Here is a 17,858-nt window from a genome sequence, read left to right on the forward strand (position 1 = left end):
CTATAAACTGAAAATATTTAAGGATATCACATGGTATAGGCTACTTTTTCATCGTTTTATAAACAAAACTAATAATAAATCAGCAGGGAAAATAACAATTATCTTGATTTAACCTTAGTTTAATGGATAATAATATTGACACCTAGTGGAAAAGAGCCAAATTTATGCACAAAATTACTTAATAATCTGAAGAAAAAAGGTCAGATTCCATTTTAAATGTGAATATTTTTGGTTTTCTTACCTTCCATGTAACTATAAACTGAAAATATTTAAGGATATCACATGGTATAGGCTACTTTTTCACCATTTTATAAACAAAACTAATAATAAATCAGCGGGGAAAATAATAATTATCTTGATTTAACCTTATTTTAATGAATAATAATATTGACACCTGGTAGAAAAGAGACAAAAATGAATAACAGCAGTAACGTATTGAACACAAACAAAAAATTTCGATGATTTACGCACAAAATTACTCAATAATTTGAAGAAAAAAGGTCAGATTCCATTTTAAATATGATTTTTTTTTTTTTTACCTTCTATGTAACTATAAACTGAAAATATTTAAGGATATCACACGGTGTAGGCTACTTTTTCACCATTTTATAAACAAAACTAATAATTAAATCAACAGGGAAAATAATTATCTTGATTTAACCTTATTTTAATGAATAATAATATTGACACCTAGTGGAAAAGAGCTAAATTTATGCACAAAATTACTTAATAATCTGGAGAAAAAGGTCAGATTCCATTTTAAATGTGAATATTTTTAGTTTTCTTACCTTCCATGTAACTATAAACTGAAAATATTTAAGGATATCACATGGTATAGGCTACTTTTTCACCATTTTATAAACAAAACTAATAATAAATCAGCGGGGAAAATAATAATTATCTTGATTTAACCTTATTTTAATGAATAATAATATTGACACCTGGTGGAAAAGAGACAAAAATAAATAACAGCAGTAACGTATTGAACAGAAACAAAAAATTATGATGATTTATGCACAAAATTACTTAATAATCTGAAGAAAAAGGTCAGATTCCATTTTAAATGTGAATATTTTTTTGTTTTCTTACCTTCCATGCAACTAAAAACTGAAAATATTTAAGGATATCACATGGTATAGGCTACTTTTTCATCGTTTTATAAACAAAACTAATAATAAATCAGCGGGGAAAATAATAATTATCTTGATTTAACCTTATTTTAATGAATAATAATATTGACACCTGGTGGAAAAGAGACAAAAATAAATAACAGCAGTAACGTATTGAACAGAAACAAAAAATTATGATGATTTATGCACAAAATTACTTAATAATCTGAAGAAAAAGGTCAGATTCCATTTTAAATGTGAATATTTTTTGTTTTCTTACCTTCCATGCAACTAAAAACTGAAAATATTAAGGATATCACACGGTATAGGCTACTTTTTCATCGTTTTATAAACAAAACTAATAATAAATCAGCGGGGAAAATAATAATTATCTTGATTTAACCTTATTTTAATGAATAATAATATTGACACCTGGTGGAAAAGAGACAAAAATGAATAAAAGCAAACAAAAGGTCAGGTTATTTTGTTGGTATTTTGGGTTTTATATCATTTTAGAAATACTTTCTGGTGCTCTTTGTTAAAAATCTGAATTTTAATATTACCACAGTAAATTGACATTTAACATCACATCATGGTTAATATTAAGAAAGAACTAAGTTTAATTAATTATTGGCCAAAAACTCCATGTATGACTGCCCTGAAAAAACATCCCGGTACTTAAATATGACGATAAAATGCACAGTTTTTCTTCATCGCGGTGAAAACTGAACCTCAATCACGCGCCATCCTTCCCATTTCACCCAAACCCACAGACACGAGACATAAATAAGCAAAAACAGCAAAAAACAAGGTGCAAGTGAGTCAAATTTAATATCAACGCACTCCATAGAAAGAGGCAGAGTGTTTGGTTTTCTTTTTCCCACCCCACCATCTTCTTCATCATCATCATCATCATCATCATCTTCATCATCACCACCACCCCAGTTTTAACATCAACATCAGCTAATAAATCACAAAAAAATGTCAGTAAACTTGTACTTTTTTTTTTTTTTTTTAATCCCCTCCTCCCCTCCCCCTTCTGCCCTCACATAATGTAGGTATTACCTGTGCAAAATAAAATACTTCAAGACTGAATGAATCAAAACCCAACACAGATAAAACTGGGCAGAACGAAAGGTGTCGCCACCACTTCTGCCTCCGCCGCACGCTAACTCTTCTAAACAAATAAATAATCCTACGTCAGAAAAATCGGAGGAGGGGACGGGGGGGGACAGGCGCTCTTTAAACCTCAACGTACACACCGGGGGATCTGCTTTCTTTTAGGTTTTAAGCGAAAAATGTCCGTCAGGCAATAGTGGAAATGAAAATTCTCATCTAGTGCAGCTCAGGGGTTCTTTAAATACAGTATATTTTCCTATATGTACTAGTATTTCTCTCTTGTGGTAGTAATTCTCTTAACAAATACGGGATTCGGAGGATAGAAAGGCGAACTAAAATGGACTTAATGTGCTTTCGTAGGAGCGACAACCAGGGTTCGTTTTGTTGGTGCTGGTATCTTTTCTATCACGGAGCTCACAGAACACATGCATTATAACGAGTTCAAGATTTACACGATTCGGAGGAAGAAAAAAAAAAAAAAAAAAAAAACGGGGGAGAAAAAGTGAAACGAGTCAGTAAGGTCGCCCCCCGCGGTGCCTTCGGGCGTCGTCGGGTTTTCCCAGTCTTTCTACCTCCCTTCACTCGTCTTCGTCGTCCTCTTCCTCGCCGTCGGACAGAGAGGCACAGGGGCGGATCTGGCGGTATCGGTCCAACCACTTCTCCACCATCTGCGTGACCAGGGGGTGGTTTCGGCGGCGGGAGCTCTTCTGCATGGCCGCCAGCATCCCTCCTTCTGTCACGCAGCAGTCCAGCCATTCCCTCAGCAGCTTCTCCTGTTGCTCCTCGTTGCCCATCTGAGGCCGAAAACAAAAGCGCCGTTACTCGAGGGATATTCGCCACATTGCAAAAAAAAAAAAAAAAAAAAAAGAGACTGGCGACTAATCCTCGACACCAGGGAACTGTGAGTTTGTATTTTGCTGTTTTACATCGGTTCCTTCCTTTGCATTCTGAGACTTTAAAGGGCTCGTATTTTGCTAAACCCACGTTTATTAGTCTTAGAAAACACAGACTTTGAGGGAAAATCACACATTCACACATTTCATTTACTGATTCATTACTTTGAGTTTGATGTTTAACCCTTTCATGCACAGTGGTCACTCCAGCGGACAGTTAATCTCCAGCTGTTCTCTTGTATTTTCATGGGTTTTGTTGTTGTAATTGCACATCAGCCAACACAGTGGACACTAAATGCAATCATCCCATACAGTGCAATTCATACTGTTACTGTAACTATGTTGTTCTTGATAAACCTGATCTGCAGTGACATGTTTTAGTGTAAATCAACAAACAAAACCGTTTTGTTTTGGGTTTTTTTTGCATATTATCTCCATGAAATGAATAATAACTAGTCTTAAAATGTGGGAAATTATCTGATAAGCAGCATAAAAATGTTTTTATTGCATAGTTTTCCATATCACTTTCTGATATTAACTTTTAAATACATGTTTTTTGCTTAAAAAATTAAAAGCATGGTGTCTGACTGAGTGGACATTTTTGTAACTCCTTTAAAAGAAAAACAAAACAAAAAAAAAGCTGGATCGTAATTTTTTTTTCATGCCGAAAGAGGAATAAAAACACTCAGGAAAAATATCTTGAGTAAGGTTCTCATAATTCGTGCATGAAAGCGTTAATGATCCAGATTTATTTATTATACTCATTGCTTTGACTGACGCTCAGTGGCCACTTTATTAGGTACATCTGTTCAGCCACATGTTAAAGGGCTCATATTTTGCTAAACCCACTTTTATGAGTCGTTGGTTCATTTATTTGTGCATTTGGACCCTAATAGTTCATACAGTTTGAATTTGAACACTCCAGGTGCCGCAAAACTATCTTTGAATTAATTCCGGCAAAAATCGAGTGGATTTCAACAACCTGTTTTAATTCCTGCTTAATTTGTTACATCTATAACTAGTTAAGTCACGACATTTGCACATATAAGTACGGATGTCCCGACCCAAATTTAGCCACGACATCAGGCTGATCCGGACCTGGTTCTGGGGCGGGGGTAAACACACGTCCTGCTCCCTCAAATTAAAGTTTCTGAAGGCAGAGAAAAGGAAAATTAGCTGCACAACAGCTGGAGGCTTAGAGGAATTAGTAAAACGTCAACAGGTTTCACTTTCACTTTAACGTGATGCGCAAGTTGAGTTTTTTCAACCCGAAGGGCTTTTGTGGAATTAATTGGCCTGACCCACAAGTAACAGACAGACGGTCCATGGGCCAAAACCAGCCCGCCAAAGCTTCTAATTTGTCCCACAGTATGAATTAGGAAAGTGCAAAAATTATACGAAACTTATTAAGAGTCAAAGGTGTCAGTTGTTTTAGTTCAGGTTCCACATTCAGCCCAATTGTGATCTCATGTAAAATAATAGTATAATAACCTCTAAATAATGACTCCAAATTTAAATCAAAATTTTATTGTAAAAAGTTGGTATCAGATTAGTATCGGCAGAAAATCAGATCGGAAGCAAAAAATTCCAGATCGGGACATCGCTACAAATAAGGTCAAGACTTCCGACGAACACTTCTCCGAGTACGCTGTAATTGTTTGACAGCACCAGCAGTTGTAGTAGAAACTGAAAATATGTCCCAACTTCAACCCGATTACCTAAAATGTTCAGTTGTTGGTTGAACGGGAGAGAGCAGCACAGCCAACAACCTGGAGGGGGCGGGGCCTGAAGTGGCTCATGTGCATTTAAAGGGCCAGCGCTCTAAACGACCTTTCTGGTGTCATTACTCAGAAATAAGGTTGAAGTTGGACCTGTGGAGTTTATGTAGACCACTGGGAAATGATTTAAAATTAATAATTCCATTTTAAAAAGCAAAATATCACTCCTTTAAAGGCCTGCTCATGCTCACTTTGTGTATGTAAATAGGTTTGTCTGTTTCAAACAGTCATGCAGCCATTCTGTTGTTGTTGGAGCCAAAATACATTTTCGTTTGTTTATTCCTCTTTTTTATTTTGACCTTAATTTAATAATTGTTTAGTGGGAGTGGCTGTGATGATTGCCACAGGTGCAGTTTATAAAGGGTGTTGGTATGGGTGTGGCAAACTTACATATACCTGCTGTGTGAGGTGGGCGGTGTGTGTGATGACAGCCAAACAATTTTCAGACCGTGAAATTGGAAACGTGAGATCGAGTTAAATCCGAGTATCATTCATTCATTCGTTTTTCAATTTAAAACCACAAATCAAAAGAACAAAAAGACCACTCGTTTTTTTGTTTTTCCTTTTTCAAAACCACAATGAAAAACAGATAACGGTTCGTTTTTCCATTTCCCAATTTTGTGCTCAGATGAAAAATGGAAATGATGAAAAATGACCGTTTCATCCGATTCTGCTATTTTCAATATAGTTAAGTTGTCTGACCCGGAAGTAGTCATTACTAGGGAAAAAGTAAACAAACGGAATTTTCCGAATTAACGAGATACTCTTTTCTGAAAAAAATTAAATTCTGCTCTGTTTTTCTGAATTAATTAATTCAGAAAAAAAGAGCCGTATTTAATTTTTTGTGTGAATGCAATACGCTTCCGTAAGTATCAAACAGCTGCTTAATTATAGCAAAATATTCCTCCAGTCCGGCCATGATTCCGTTTGTTTATGTTTTCCCTAGTAACGACTACTTCTGGGTCAGACAACTGAACTATATTGAAAATAGCTAAATCAGAAGAAACGGTCGTTATCAGTTTTTTCCATTTTTCATTTGAGCACAAAATTGGGAAATGGAAAAACAAACCGTTTTCAGGTTTTCATTCTGGTTTTGTAAATGAAAACTAAAAAAACAAGTGGTTTTTTTGGTTTTAGATTTTTGGTTTTAAATTGAAAAACGAATGACCGAATGATACACGGATTGAGTTGGTCGACGTCTACAGTGTTTTCTTTTGTGTTAAAGAACCTATTTTGTTTATTTGTAGAATGTATATGGAATGACAGTTGTGAAGTATAATGAAGTCTTGGACTTAATATTGGAGAATAAATGGATTGACATATCCAAACACAAAGAAACCCAGCCAGACATTCATTCATGCACGCGTTGAAAATACAACAGGTTGAACCCTTCCACACCGTTGTAGTGGCTAAAGGTAAACCCACTACAGTTGTAATGAGCGTCTGTCCATCAGAAAGTTAAATAAAAGGTAGTCTCATAATACACTAATATTCTATAAATATACTGTAGTCTGACGCACCCAAAGAAAACCTGCTTACCTTCCAAATATTGACATAATAAAAGAAGTTGTTAATGTATTTTTACAGAAAAAATTTCAAGTACCCCTGGGGGTACGAGTACACCACTTTGGGAACCCCTGGTCTGGTCTAGTACATATTGTACAGCATATATGTGATCAATACAACAAAAAAAGGAAAATATACATATATATTTTAGTTTTTTTCTCCTTTTTGTTGTATTGATCATTTCTTTCCTGCTACTTTTTATTTTACTTCAACGGAACGACTGTAACACCCAATTATTTCCCCCTGGGATTAATAAAATACTCTGATTCTGATTAAACTGTGAAGAAAGTGCTTATTAAATACCTAGAAATCATATAAAACAGCTTAAAAAAGGTCATCTGAAACTAAACTAATGGCCTATAAAAACCTGCTCGTCTTCTAAATATTCACATTGAACTGTATAAACCTATAAAACCAGTAAATACCTCCTGTTGTAAATAAACCCAAATACTGAGTCCTGGCCGTACCTCTTGTGCAGACAGGAAGTGAATGTGCAGCAGCTTCCTCTCGCTGTCCACCAGCGGCAAGAAGGTGACTGTGACATCGTCGTCAGTATTGAGGTTGGCGCCCGCACCGCGATTGTCGTAGCCGTCGTTCTCCATGGCGACCAGGGCTGAGAAGTGTCCCCGTGTGTAGCCCAGGGCGATGGGGCTCTTCCAGCAGAAACTCTGCTCCCATAACAGAGGCAGGTACACACCTGAGAGGACGCACAACAAGTCAGACCGGTGACGCATCCGACAGGGATACGCCTGAGCCCACGGGCCCCGCGGCTAAAATTACACCCAGACAACGCCGCAGTCGAAGATCTGAGCCGACATCACGAGTGGCGGCGCGTCAGCTGAGTGCAAACAACCGGGCCTTTGTGAGCAGAGAGCAGCCCATGATCACTGCAGCCACTTACAGCTCAGAAAATACACCACCATAAAAAAAATAAAATAACAAAAAACGACTAGTATGAATGCAAACTGAAGCTCCAGCTTTACCCTTAAGCGCAGAGGTCTCAAACATGTGGCCAAAGGGTCCTGTCTGGCCCCTGGGATGAATTTGTGAAATGCAAAAATTACACTGAAGATATTAATCATTTCAGTTCAGGTTCCACATACAGACTAATTTAATCTGAAGTGGGTCGGATCAGTAGAATACTATCATAATAAGCTACAAATACTCACAACTCCACATTCTTTTCTTTAAATTTTCATGTCATTTTACGGTATTTACACTAAAACAAACCATCATTTCACAAAAACACAAATAACCTGAACAAATATGAACATTTTGAAATGTCTGAAGTGCAATTTTACCAATATTGTGCCTGTTATTAAATGTTTTGTGAATTTGCTGATCCGCTGTGATCTGTAAGTTGTCATTTACATGTGTAAATGATAAACTGAGACATAATATTGTTAAAATTGCACTTAGTTTTCTTCATAAACTACAGTTTTTTCATGTTATTCACATTGTTTTAAAGGATAGTCGGTAGATGTAAACATTTTCATCACATAATTTTACTTTTTTCGCTCTAAAAACTTAGAGGAAAGTTTGGAGTTGACGTTATTTATATATTATTATGTTATTATTTGACTGGTCTGGCCCACTTCAGATCAAATTTGGCTGAATGTGACCCCTGAACTAAAGTGAGTTTGACACTCCTGTTTCATAGTAATGAGTAAACTCTTTTCAATCTTGTCTTTTAAATGCACTTTTTTTATTTTAATGTCTTGCTTAGCACTATTGTCAATTTTAATATATGATTTTAATGTAATGCATATCTTTCTCTTATTCTGTTAATGGATTTTAAAATCACGTTTCATCTCTGATGTCTTTTTTTCCCTTTTTTTGATTTTAACGTAACTTCAGTGTCTTGCTTTTTTTTTCTTTTCTTCTGTGATTTTTTATGCCTTTGTTATGCACTTTGAGTTACCCTGTGTATGAATAGTGCTATAAAAAAAAAAAAACTTGCCTTTTTTTGTGCGCGTCCAGGTGTAGTGTTCTTGTTCTGACATCACATATATCAGATACTGTATATAATTTTTTTTTTAATATTGTCATTGTTCTAATTTCAATAAAAAGAGTTAAAAAAAAAAAAAAACAATCATAAAAAGGAGTGCAAGTACAAGTAAACAATCACACTTAAACTCGTACATGCACACATGCGACTCAACAGAACGCTGTCGAAAAAAAGGTACGTTTTTAACCTGTTTTTAAAAATGGCTACTGATGTGGAAAGTCTAATTCTATCAGGCAGGGTGTTCCATTTTTGTGGAGCATATACATATAGTGACAGATTTTTTTCAGTCGGGGCAGGGCGCAAAGACACGGAGCAAATTTTGAGGCAGAAACTAGACGGTCATGAAGTGTAAAAGGGTTATTAGATAAGATAAGCAACTGCAGTTTATTTCCAAATTCTACTTCCAAAAGACTGAGAGAGAGACTCCTTGTGCAGGAAAAAAAAAAAAAAACAGTCACAGACCACACAGTTACAGGCCTTATTTCATGGAGTCTCGAGTAAACTTATGACAAATTAGATTTGAACACGATAAACTTCATGGTTTTTGCTGTTGGTCAGTACACTCACTAAGCCCGAGAAGCTTAAATGAGCAAATATTAACTTTTCATTGGACTCCTTTAACAAATCAGGTGGGGAGTTTTGTTTACTTGTGCAGATCTGGGGGATTTTTTTCCTCCAAGCTGGGGGTGTCAAACATACAGTCGTGGAAGAAAATTATTAGACCATCTTTGTTTTCAATTTCTTGTTCATTTTAATGTCTGGTACAACTAATGGTGCATTTGTTTTGTTTTTTTAATTTTTTTTTTTTTTATTGGAATCACAGTTAAAAAAAAAGAAAAAAAATACTACTTTTGGATTTTTCATATAACATATATACAATACCCACCCCATCCCTCCCCCTACCCTACAAAGTCCCAGGTAATGCATCCCAATCTGAGAATAAATAAATAAATAAACAAACAAATAAAAGCAATAGTATTAGTAGGTATGACACTAGTCAGGCATAAATAATTAAACAATTTGAAAGCAAATAAGAGCATTTGTTTGGACAAATATAATGATAACAAAATTTCACAGCTGATGTCTATCCATTTTCCATGTTTCCGTGATAATAACCAAAATCACTTCAGTTCTTACATCAATATCTATGGCATTGTACTGACAGAAACAGTGCTTTTAGACATTCCATGTTTTCTTTTCTGTCTGTTTTAGTCACATGATACACACAGGAGTTAGGACTGGATTGCACAACCATTTTTTTGATGACTTTTGATGGTCTAATCATTTTTTCCACAACTGTATGGGGGGGATGAATTTGTAAAATCTAAAAATTACACTGAAAATATTAACAATAAAGGATGTTGAAATAATTTTTGTTCAGGTTCCACATACAAACCAATATGATCTGAAGTGGACCAGACCAGTAAAATACTATCATAATAACCTGTAAATAATAACTCCAAATTTTTTGTTTTTAGTGTTTTAAAAAAAAAAAAAAGTACAATTACAAAAAAGTGTTCAACAACCTAAAATGTCTTAAGAAAAGTGCAATTTTCATAATATTCTGCCTGTTAATAATCATTTTGTGTATTTGTAGATCCATCCATGTAATAGATATGTGTAAATGATAAACTGCCATATAACAATATTTACTACTTCTGTGCAATATCACATCATTCTGACCACAATACTGTGCAATTTTTAATACTTTGTACTGTATATATAACTTATTTTAACTATTTTATCTCAGGATGCATTTATTTATTATTGAAATCTGTCGTTTTTTATTCTATGCATATGTTTGCACTGAAAGGAGTTGCTTTTTAAATCTCATTGTACATGTGTATGGTGACAATAAAGGCATTCTATTCTATTCTATTCTATTCTATTCTAGTATTATTAAAATTGCACTTACTGTTTTAAAAACATTTCAGGTTTTTCATGTTATTCACATTTTTTAAAGGATAGTTTGCTCTCTAAAACATAAAAAATGTTTGTTGTTGAAGTTATTTATAGGTTTTTATTTTTATTTTACTGGTCTGGCCCACTTGGGGTCACACTGGGCTGTTTGTGGCCCCTGAACTAAAGTGTGTTTGACAGCCCTGGTCTAAGCCAATGTAACAGACATGACTGTAGTTGGTGGTGCTTAAAACAGGGAAATGTTGCTCATCTTCTGATCTTTGTTGAAAATATCCTAAAGGATCTGAATAGAGAAATGTGTAAGCTACTGTCATATAATAATAATAATAATAATAATAATAATAATATTAGGAAGAAGAAGAAAAAGAAAAAGAAGAAATACTACTACCCCTGCTACTACTACTACTACTACCACTACTACTACTACTACTACTACTACTACTAATAATAATAATAATAATAATAATAATGGATTAAACTTCTATAGTGCTTTTTGATAAATAGTATTTTCAGAGTTGTCACTGTGCAATAACATTGCTCAGTATTTCACGTTTTCCTCATATAATAAAGGCCTTTTTTTCACTTTGAATTAAATGACTCATACAGACAAATACCAGTGTAACATTCATGTAAATATCAAGAGGTCCACATGCCGCTACAGGCTGCCTTACCTTGAAAACGAGTGTAGCCTAACGTTTCCCCACGGAAACTTTTGTAGTATTTCACTCCGTAGACTATGATCGGTCTGCGAAGAATGTGTGCAAGAACAAAAATGTGGGTCTGCTCCAGGCTGGCCCCAGGCTGTGGAGAGAAACAAAGCCATAAGAACTCTGGAAGAGTTGGAACGGCGCATTTAACGGATATGAAAACTATATGGACAAAAGTATTGGGACGCATTGAATTCAGGTGTTTCTTTTCTAACAGGGGTCTGGGATACAAAACAATAATAACAAATGTCAGAATATAGTTTTATATTGGGATAAATATCATTATTTAAAAAGCATCTGAAAAGGACTCTAATTTACGAAAAAATGTAAGGCTTTATATCATTTGATTTGTATTTCTATTGTTTTTACTTTAGATTAATATTTCAATTATATCGTATTTTATTTTTTTATTTGTTTCCTGTGTATTTTGTTTATTTCCGGAGAGGTATTTATATAAGCCTTTTTTTGGCTACTATCCTCTCCTGCACAGTGGTGTTACTTACATGAAAATTGTTTTTTTTTTATTTTTCTCTTGCTGTTTGTGATGTGCAAATAAATAAATAAATAAATAAATACATAAAATTGGTTAATTTGCTTTAAATTTTTATCTTTGCTTCCAAAATGCCTCAAAGATGTTTTTTACTTAATTTCTCTCAATATTGATTTGGGGTTTTTTTAATCCATGACTATGATTTTAAATGTTCTACCTCTAACCTTCTAAAATATTTTACGTCCTCTGACTGTAAATAATGTGACAGAGACTCCATGTGCAGGGAAAAAAAAAAAAGAATCAAAAATACGACATAACTGAAATAATAATCTGAAGTAAAAACAACAGAAATACAAATCAAATTACATAAAGCTTTACATGTTTTTTGTAAATAAGAGTCCTTTTCAGATACTTTTTAAATAAGGATAAAGAATGCAATGATATTTTTCCCAATATAAAACTATGTTATGACTTTTTTTTTTTTTTTTCAAATATGCCCAGTGTTTTAACCATTTTGGCCACCGCTGTATCTTAAATATGGAATTGTTTGCCTTTGCCAGTATTGATATCAGACACGGACAAATACAGGCACATGCTCATTACAAAAACCAATAAAAAGACTGACATAGATTTTGGATGTGACACTGTTGTTTTCTAATTTCTTCATTTTTCACTCAAATTGGAGATTTTAAATATGTTTACTATGGAAGATGTTCATAAAAATCTACGTTTTAGTGACTTAGAACACTGTTTACACATGGATTAGAGCACTAAAAGTAGAGAAAAATATAAAATTTGCCACATATCTGCATTAATGTGGACAGGGTATATTAGACTAAACACAGAATGCATGCACAGGCATATCAGGGCAGAGACAAACAGACTAAAAAACAGCTTCTATCCCGAAGCCATCACAACACTAATCCAAATATGAACTGATTATACTCATTACATACAGAGTTCTATTTCTTTACTATTTATTCACCATCACACAGTTGCACCATCACTTTACTTGATTGATTGATTGATTGATTTTATTACCTCCGCCAAGGAGGTTATGTTTTTGCCAGGGTTTGTTTGTCTGTTTGTTTGTCTGTCCGTTAGTGTGCAACATAACTCAAAAAGTTATGGACAGATTTTGATGAAATTTTCAGGGTTTGTTGGAAATGGGATAAGGAAGAAATGATTAACTTTTGGGGGTGATCCGGAAGAAATCCTGGATTCTGGATCACTTTGAAATTTTCGTTAACATTGTGGTAAATGGGGCCAAAATTTTCGTTTCCCCAATATCTCACTTAATTATTGACCAAAACTCACGAAATTTAACTCAGGAACTGACAATGGGGTCCTCTATCACATTTCAAAGGCTGATCCGGATCTGATCCAGAAGGCGGATTTTATCTCAATTTATATAAAAAATGGGGGTGCCCTTACTTTTTGGCCTACTGTGCCTTTAATATTAAAGGTAGAAATTTCTGACAAGTGCCATCGTGTAGCTCAGTCAGTTCTGCATCGGGAGTATGCCACTGGATTTCATGTAGCTTTAATACTTAAGGAGCTAGATCCAGAAGAAAACCGCCATTACGAGAAATGAGATTTTCGTGAATAACTACTGAACTAATAAGGATATAATTATAATTCCAGTTGCTAATGGTATGTTTTCATGGTCAAGGAATCTTAAAATATAGGTCAAATAAATATGGGACTAATATTTATGGTGGAAATCACAATATGGGGGAATTGTGCAAATCTCATGCAATTTGACTCAGGGATTTACAATGGGGTGTTCTATCAAACGGCAAAGACTGATCCGGATCTTTCAAAAAGTTAAGGACAGATTTGGATGAAAATTTCAGGAAATATTGATACTGGCACAAGGAACAAATGATTAAATTTTGGTGGTGATCGGGGGGGGGGGCACTGATCTGCCTTGGCGGAGGTCTGCGCTCTCAGAGTGCTTTTCTAGTTTATTTATTTTTTCCTCTTTTTTTTCTATTTTTTTTTTCCTATTATGACATTTTTGTTTTGTATCCCAGACCCCCGTTAGAAAAGAAACACCTGAATGCAATGTGTCCCAATACTTTTGTCCACATAGTGTACATATTTAAATAAACAGAGTGGGGAGGGGGTGAGGGTCCTGTGATCAAATTGCTAAACTCTTCCGTCTCGGTGTGACTTTCCGCCCTCCTCGCTCTCCTTCTCATCTGTCATCTGTACGTCTGAACAAGCATAAAGTACGTTACATAACTCATCTTAAATAGACCAGCGACTATAACATTTCATGTTTAAAAAGGACGTGGAGGTGGAAGTCATGCACACTTAAGAGATATAAGGGCTGATCTTATCCCTCCGACCTCATCTCCCCGTCGCTGTCGGGGCTTTGGATGAGTCGATCACATGGTCTCTGGGGCTGTGTTTGTTTACGCTGCCAGTCGAGTGGCTCTGAGCCTGTAATCCCCGGGTCACATGTTGGGAAGGAGTGCTGCTTCAGCGGTCCAGCCAACCACGCACATGAGCTTCCGGTCACCCTGCGGGTCCGTCTAAGGAGGGTCTAGTCTAGAACGGGGGTGTCAAACATGCGGCCCGTGGGCCAAATGTGGCCCGCCAAAAAGTCCAATCCAGCCCGTGGGATGAATTTGTGAAATGCAAAAAGTACACTAAAGATATTAACAATCTGAAATTAGACAAAATAAGACATACCACAAGAGGCGATGCAGCCAAATTCTATACAGTGTGGCAGCGTGTTTTATCAAATATTAAAAAGATGGACACAGACAATTTCTCATTGTAACTAAGGAGATATACAGGGTGGGGAAGCAAAATTTACATTTACATTTACATTAAATTTTCTCAGCAGGCACTACGTCAATTGTTTTGAAACCAAACATATATTGATGTCATAATCATACCTAACACTATTATCCATACCTTTTCAGAAACTTTTGCCCATATGAGTAATCAGGAAAGCAAACGTCAAAGAGTGTGTGATTTGCTGAATGCACTCGTCACACCAAAGGAGATTTCAAAAATAGTTGGAGTGTCCATAAAGACTGTTTATAATGGAAAGAAGAGAATGACTATGAGCAAAACTATTACGAGAAAGTCTGGAAGATACTATTAAAGAAGAATGGGAGAAGTTGTCACCCGAATATTTCAGGAACACTTGGGCAAGTTTCAGGAAGCGTGTGAAGGCATTTATTGAGAAAGAAGGAGGACACATAGAATAAAAACATTTTCTATTATGTACATTTTCTTGTGGCAAATAAATTCTCATGACTTTCAATAAACTAATTGGTCATACACTGTCTTTCAATCCCTGCCTCAAAATATTGTAAATTTTGCTTCCCCACCCTGTATTTATTTATTTTACTTTAATGCATTTTATTTTATTCATTTTGGATGTGTACGTTTACATATTTTTGTTGGAGTATGAGGTGCATCAGGGTTGGGATAACTAGGCTGTTATATTTTATATTCATTAAATTGTACAGTTATGAGTGTTACAATATAAAAATTCAATAAAAAAAATAAAAAAACTTTGGACAAAAAAAAGATATTAACTATGATTTTACCTCAGGTTCTGCATACAGACTAATTCAATCTAAAGTGGATCAGACCAGTACAATATGATCATAATAACCTATGAATAATGACAACTACACATTTTTGTCTTTGTAAATGTAAATATTTTACTGTATTTACAGTAAAACAAACTATTATTTCACAAAAACACGAATAACCTGAACAAATATTGAACATTTTGAAATATCTGAAGTGCAATTTTACCAATATTCTGCCTGTTATTAAATGTTTTGTGTATTTGTAGATCCACTACGATCTGTAAATATTGTTAAAATTGTACTTAGTTTTCTTAAGAAATTTCAGTTTGTTCACGTTAAAGGATAGTTGGTAAATATAAACATTTCCATCGCATAATTTTACTTTTTTCGCTCTAAAACATAGAGGAAAGTTTGGAGTTGACATTATTTATATATTATTTTGTTATTATTTCACTGGTCTTTTCCACTTCAGATCATATTTGGCTTAATGTGGCCCCTGAACTAAAATCAGTTTGACACCCCTGGTCTACAGTAACCCAGTTCTGCTTCATATTCACTTTTATTGCTGTTTTCCATCTAATTCTACAACTCTGTTCAAAAGTAACTAAACCTGTGATTGTTCTTTGCTCTGCGTCTGAAGTGTCCAGTGCTGGTTTTACTCTCAGCGCCTACATTCCCTCTGCTCACCCACCGTGCACCACTGGGACGTTTTTTGACATTTTTTCGATTGATTGTGAATAAGAGGAAGGAAGTGAGTTGACCAGAAGGAACCCCATAATTACCTGACTGGCCAGAGACAGGATGAACGCCCAGTCCTCCTGCCACTGCTCCTCTCGCAGCGAGAAATGCAAACCAAAGCTCTGCGAGTACCACGACTCCCACTCCTTCCAGCGCGTGTAAAACCTAAAAAAAAAAAAAAAAAAAAAAAAGGAAGCATCGACGCAATTTTAGGCTAAAATCAGACAATTCTACACATGACCCTGTAAATACACTATATAGACAAAAGTATGTGGACATGTTGAATTCAGGTGTTTTTTTTCTAACAGGGGTCTGAGATAAAACTATAATAATAAATGTCATAATATAGTTTTATTTTGGGATAAATATCATTACATTGGTTAGTTTGGTTTAAATGGTTATCTTTGCTAAAAATGCCCCAGAAATGGTTTTTACTTAATCTATGACTATGATTTTAAATGTTCTAACTCTAAATTTCTGAAAAAAAATTTTGTGCTCTGACTGTAAATATTAATTTTCTACCACAACTAACCATCTACTTTCTTTTTTGGCTGTATTTTGCTCATTATGACACTCTTTTCATCATTTTTAATGCTTATTTTGCAAATTTTTTATGCTTATTTTATCCATTTGATGCATATTTTATTCATTTTTTTATGCTTATTTTGTTCATTTTGATGCTGTTTTTGTAAATTTTTTATGCTTATTTTATTCATTTTGATGCATATTTTATTAATTTTTAAAGCTAATTTCATTCATTTTGATGTTCATTTTGTAAAAATTTTTATGCTTATTTTGTAAATTTTGATGCTTATTTTATTCAATTTGATGCTTATTTTATTCATTTTTTTATGCATATTTTGTTCATTTTGATGCATATTTTGTTCATTTTTGATGCTTACTTTATTTTAGATGCTTATTTTGATGCTATTATATTCATTTTTTATACTTACTTTGTTCATTTTGGTCCTTATTTCATTCATTTTGATGCTTAAATTGTTCATTTTGATGCTAATTTTATTAATTTTTTATGCTTATTTTTTCTTTTTTTTGTGCTTATTTTGTTCATTTTGGTGTTTATTTTAATCATTTTTATGCTTATTTTGTTAAATTTGATGCATACTTTGTTCCTTTTGATGCTTACTTTATTTACTTTTGATGCTCATTTTGTTAATTTTTTATGCTTATCTTGTTCATTCTGATGCATATTTTATCCATTTTTTATGCTTATTTTGTTCATTTTAATGCTTATTTTATTCATTTTTTCATGCTTATTCTACTCATTTTGATTCTTATTTTAGTCTTTTTTAATACTTTTTATGGATTTCAGATCATGCTTTGGCGTCTCACCAGTGCGAGCAGTCGTGCAGGCTGTCGTGGAGGGTCTTGCGGAGGACCGAGTCCTTGTCGTAGATGCCCCAGGTGGCCTGGAGCACCGAGTCCAGCAGACAGTCCCCGGCGGTCCGGTTCCACAGGGCGTAAAGCCGGCTGTCCAGGCGCGTGCCCAGTTCCAGAGACCAGTTGATGATGGGGGATTCTTCTTCTAATTCTGTTGATGCACATGAACAGAACATGAGTTGGAGGTCAATTATACAGCACTGGTTCACCAACACTTTCAGCTCAAGACCCGAAAAATAAACACTGGATTTCCTCAAATAGTGGTCATGGCCTCTGTTAAATAATTACTCAGGTTTTCATCATAATCAGAGGTGGGAAGTAACAAAGTATAAATACTTTTTTACTGTCCTTAAGTAGATTTTTTTAGGTATCTGTACTTTACTTGAGTATTTATTTTTCTGGCAACTTTTCATTTTTACTCCCTACATTTTTGCATAAATATCTGTACTTTCTACTCCTTACATTCTCAGAATAGGCTAGGGAGGGGGATTGGGGTGGATGACATGTTAAATTGTATGGTTTTTTTGGGGTTTTTTTGTTTTGTTTTGGGGGTTTTTTCTTCTTTTTCCTTC

The 17,858-nt window shown here is 34.6% G+C and overlaps 1 protein-coding gene across 1 annotated transcript in view; it reads right to left on the reverse strand.

Annotated features, from left to right (window-relative positions):
* Positions 1-1,916: 1,916 nt before the first annotated feature.
* zranb1a (zinc finger, RAN-binding domain containing 1a) overlaps positions 1,917-17,858 on the reverse strand; it is a 44,930-nt gene continuing 28,988 nt past the window's right edge. The window contains exons 6-10 of the mRNA XM_030121600.1: positions 17,239-17,437; positions 15,933-16,053; positions 11,065-11,194; positions 6,933-7,162; positions 1,917-3,022 (exon numbers count right to left, since the gene is read on the reverse strand). Of these exons, the coding sequence (XP_029977460.1) occupies positions 2,807-3,022; positions 6,933-7,162; positions 11,065-11,194; positions 15,933-16,053; positions 17,239-17,437 (896 nt within the window). The 3' untranslated portion in view covers positions 1,917-2,806. The remainder of the gene's footprint in view (positions 3,023-6,932; positions 7,163-11,064; positions 11,195-15,932; positions 16,054-17,238; positions 17,438-17,858) is intronic.

Source organism: Sphaeramia orbicularis, chromosome 19 (genome assembly GCF_902148855.1).
Source record: "Sphaeramia orbicularis chromosome 19, fSphaOr1.1, whole genome shotgun sequence".
NCBI classification, from domain to species: domain Eukaryota; kingdom Metazoa; phylum Chordata; class Actinopteri; order Kurtiformes; family Apogonidae; genus Sphaeramia; species Sphaeramia orbicularis.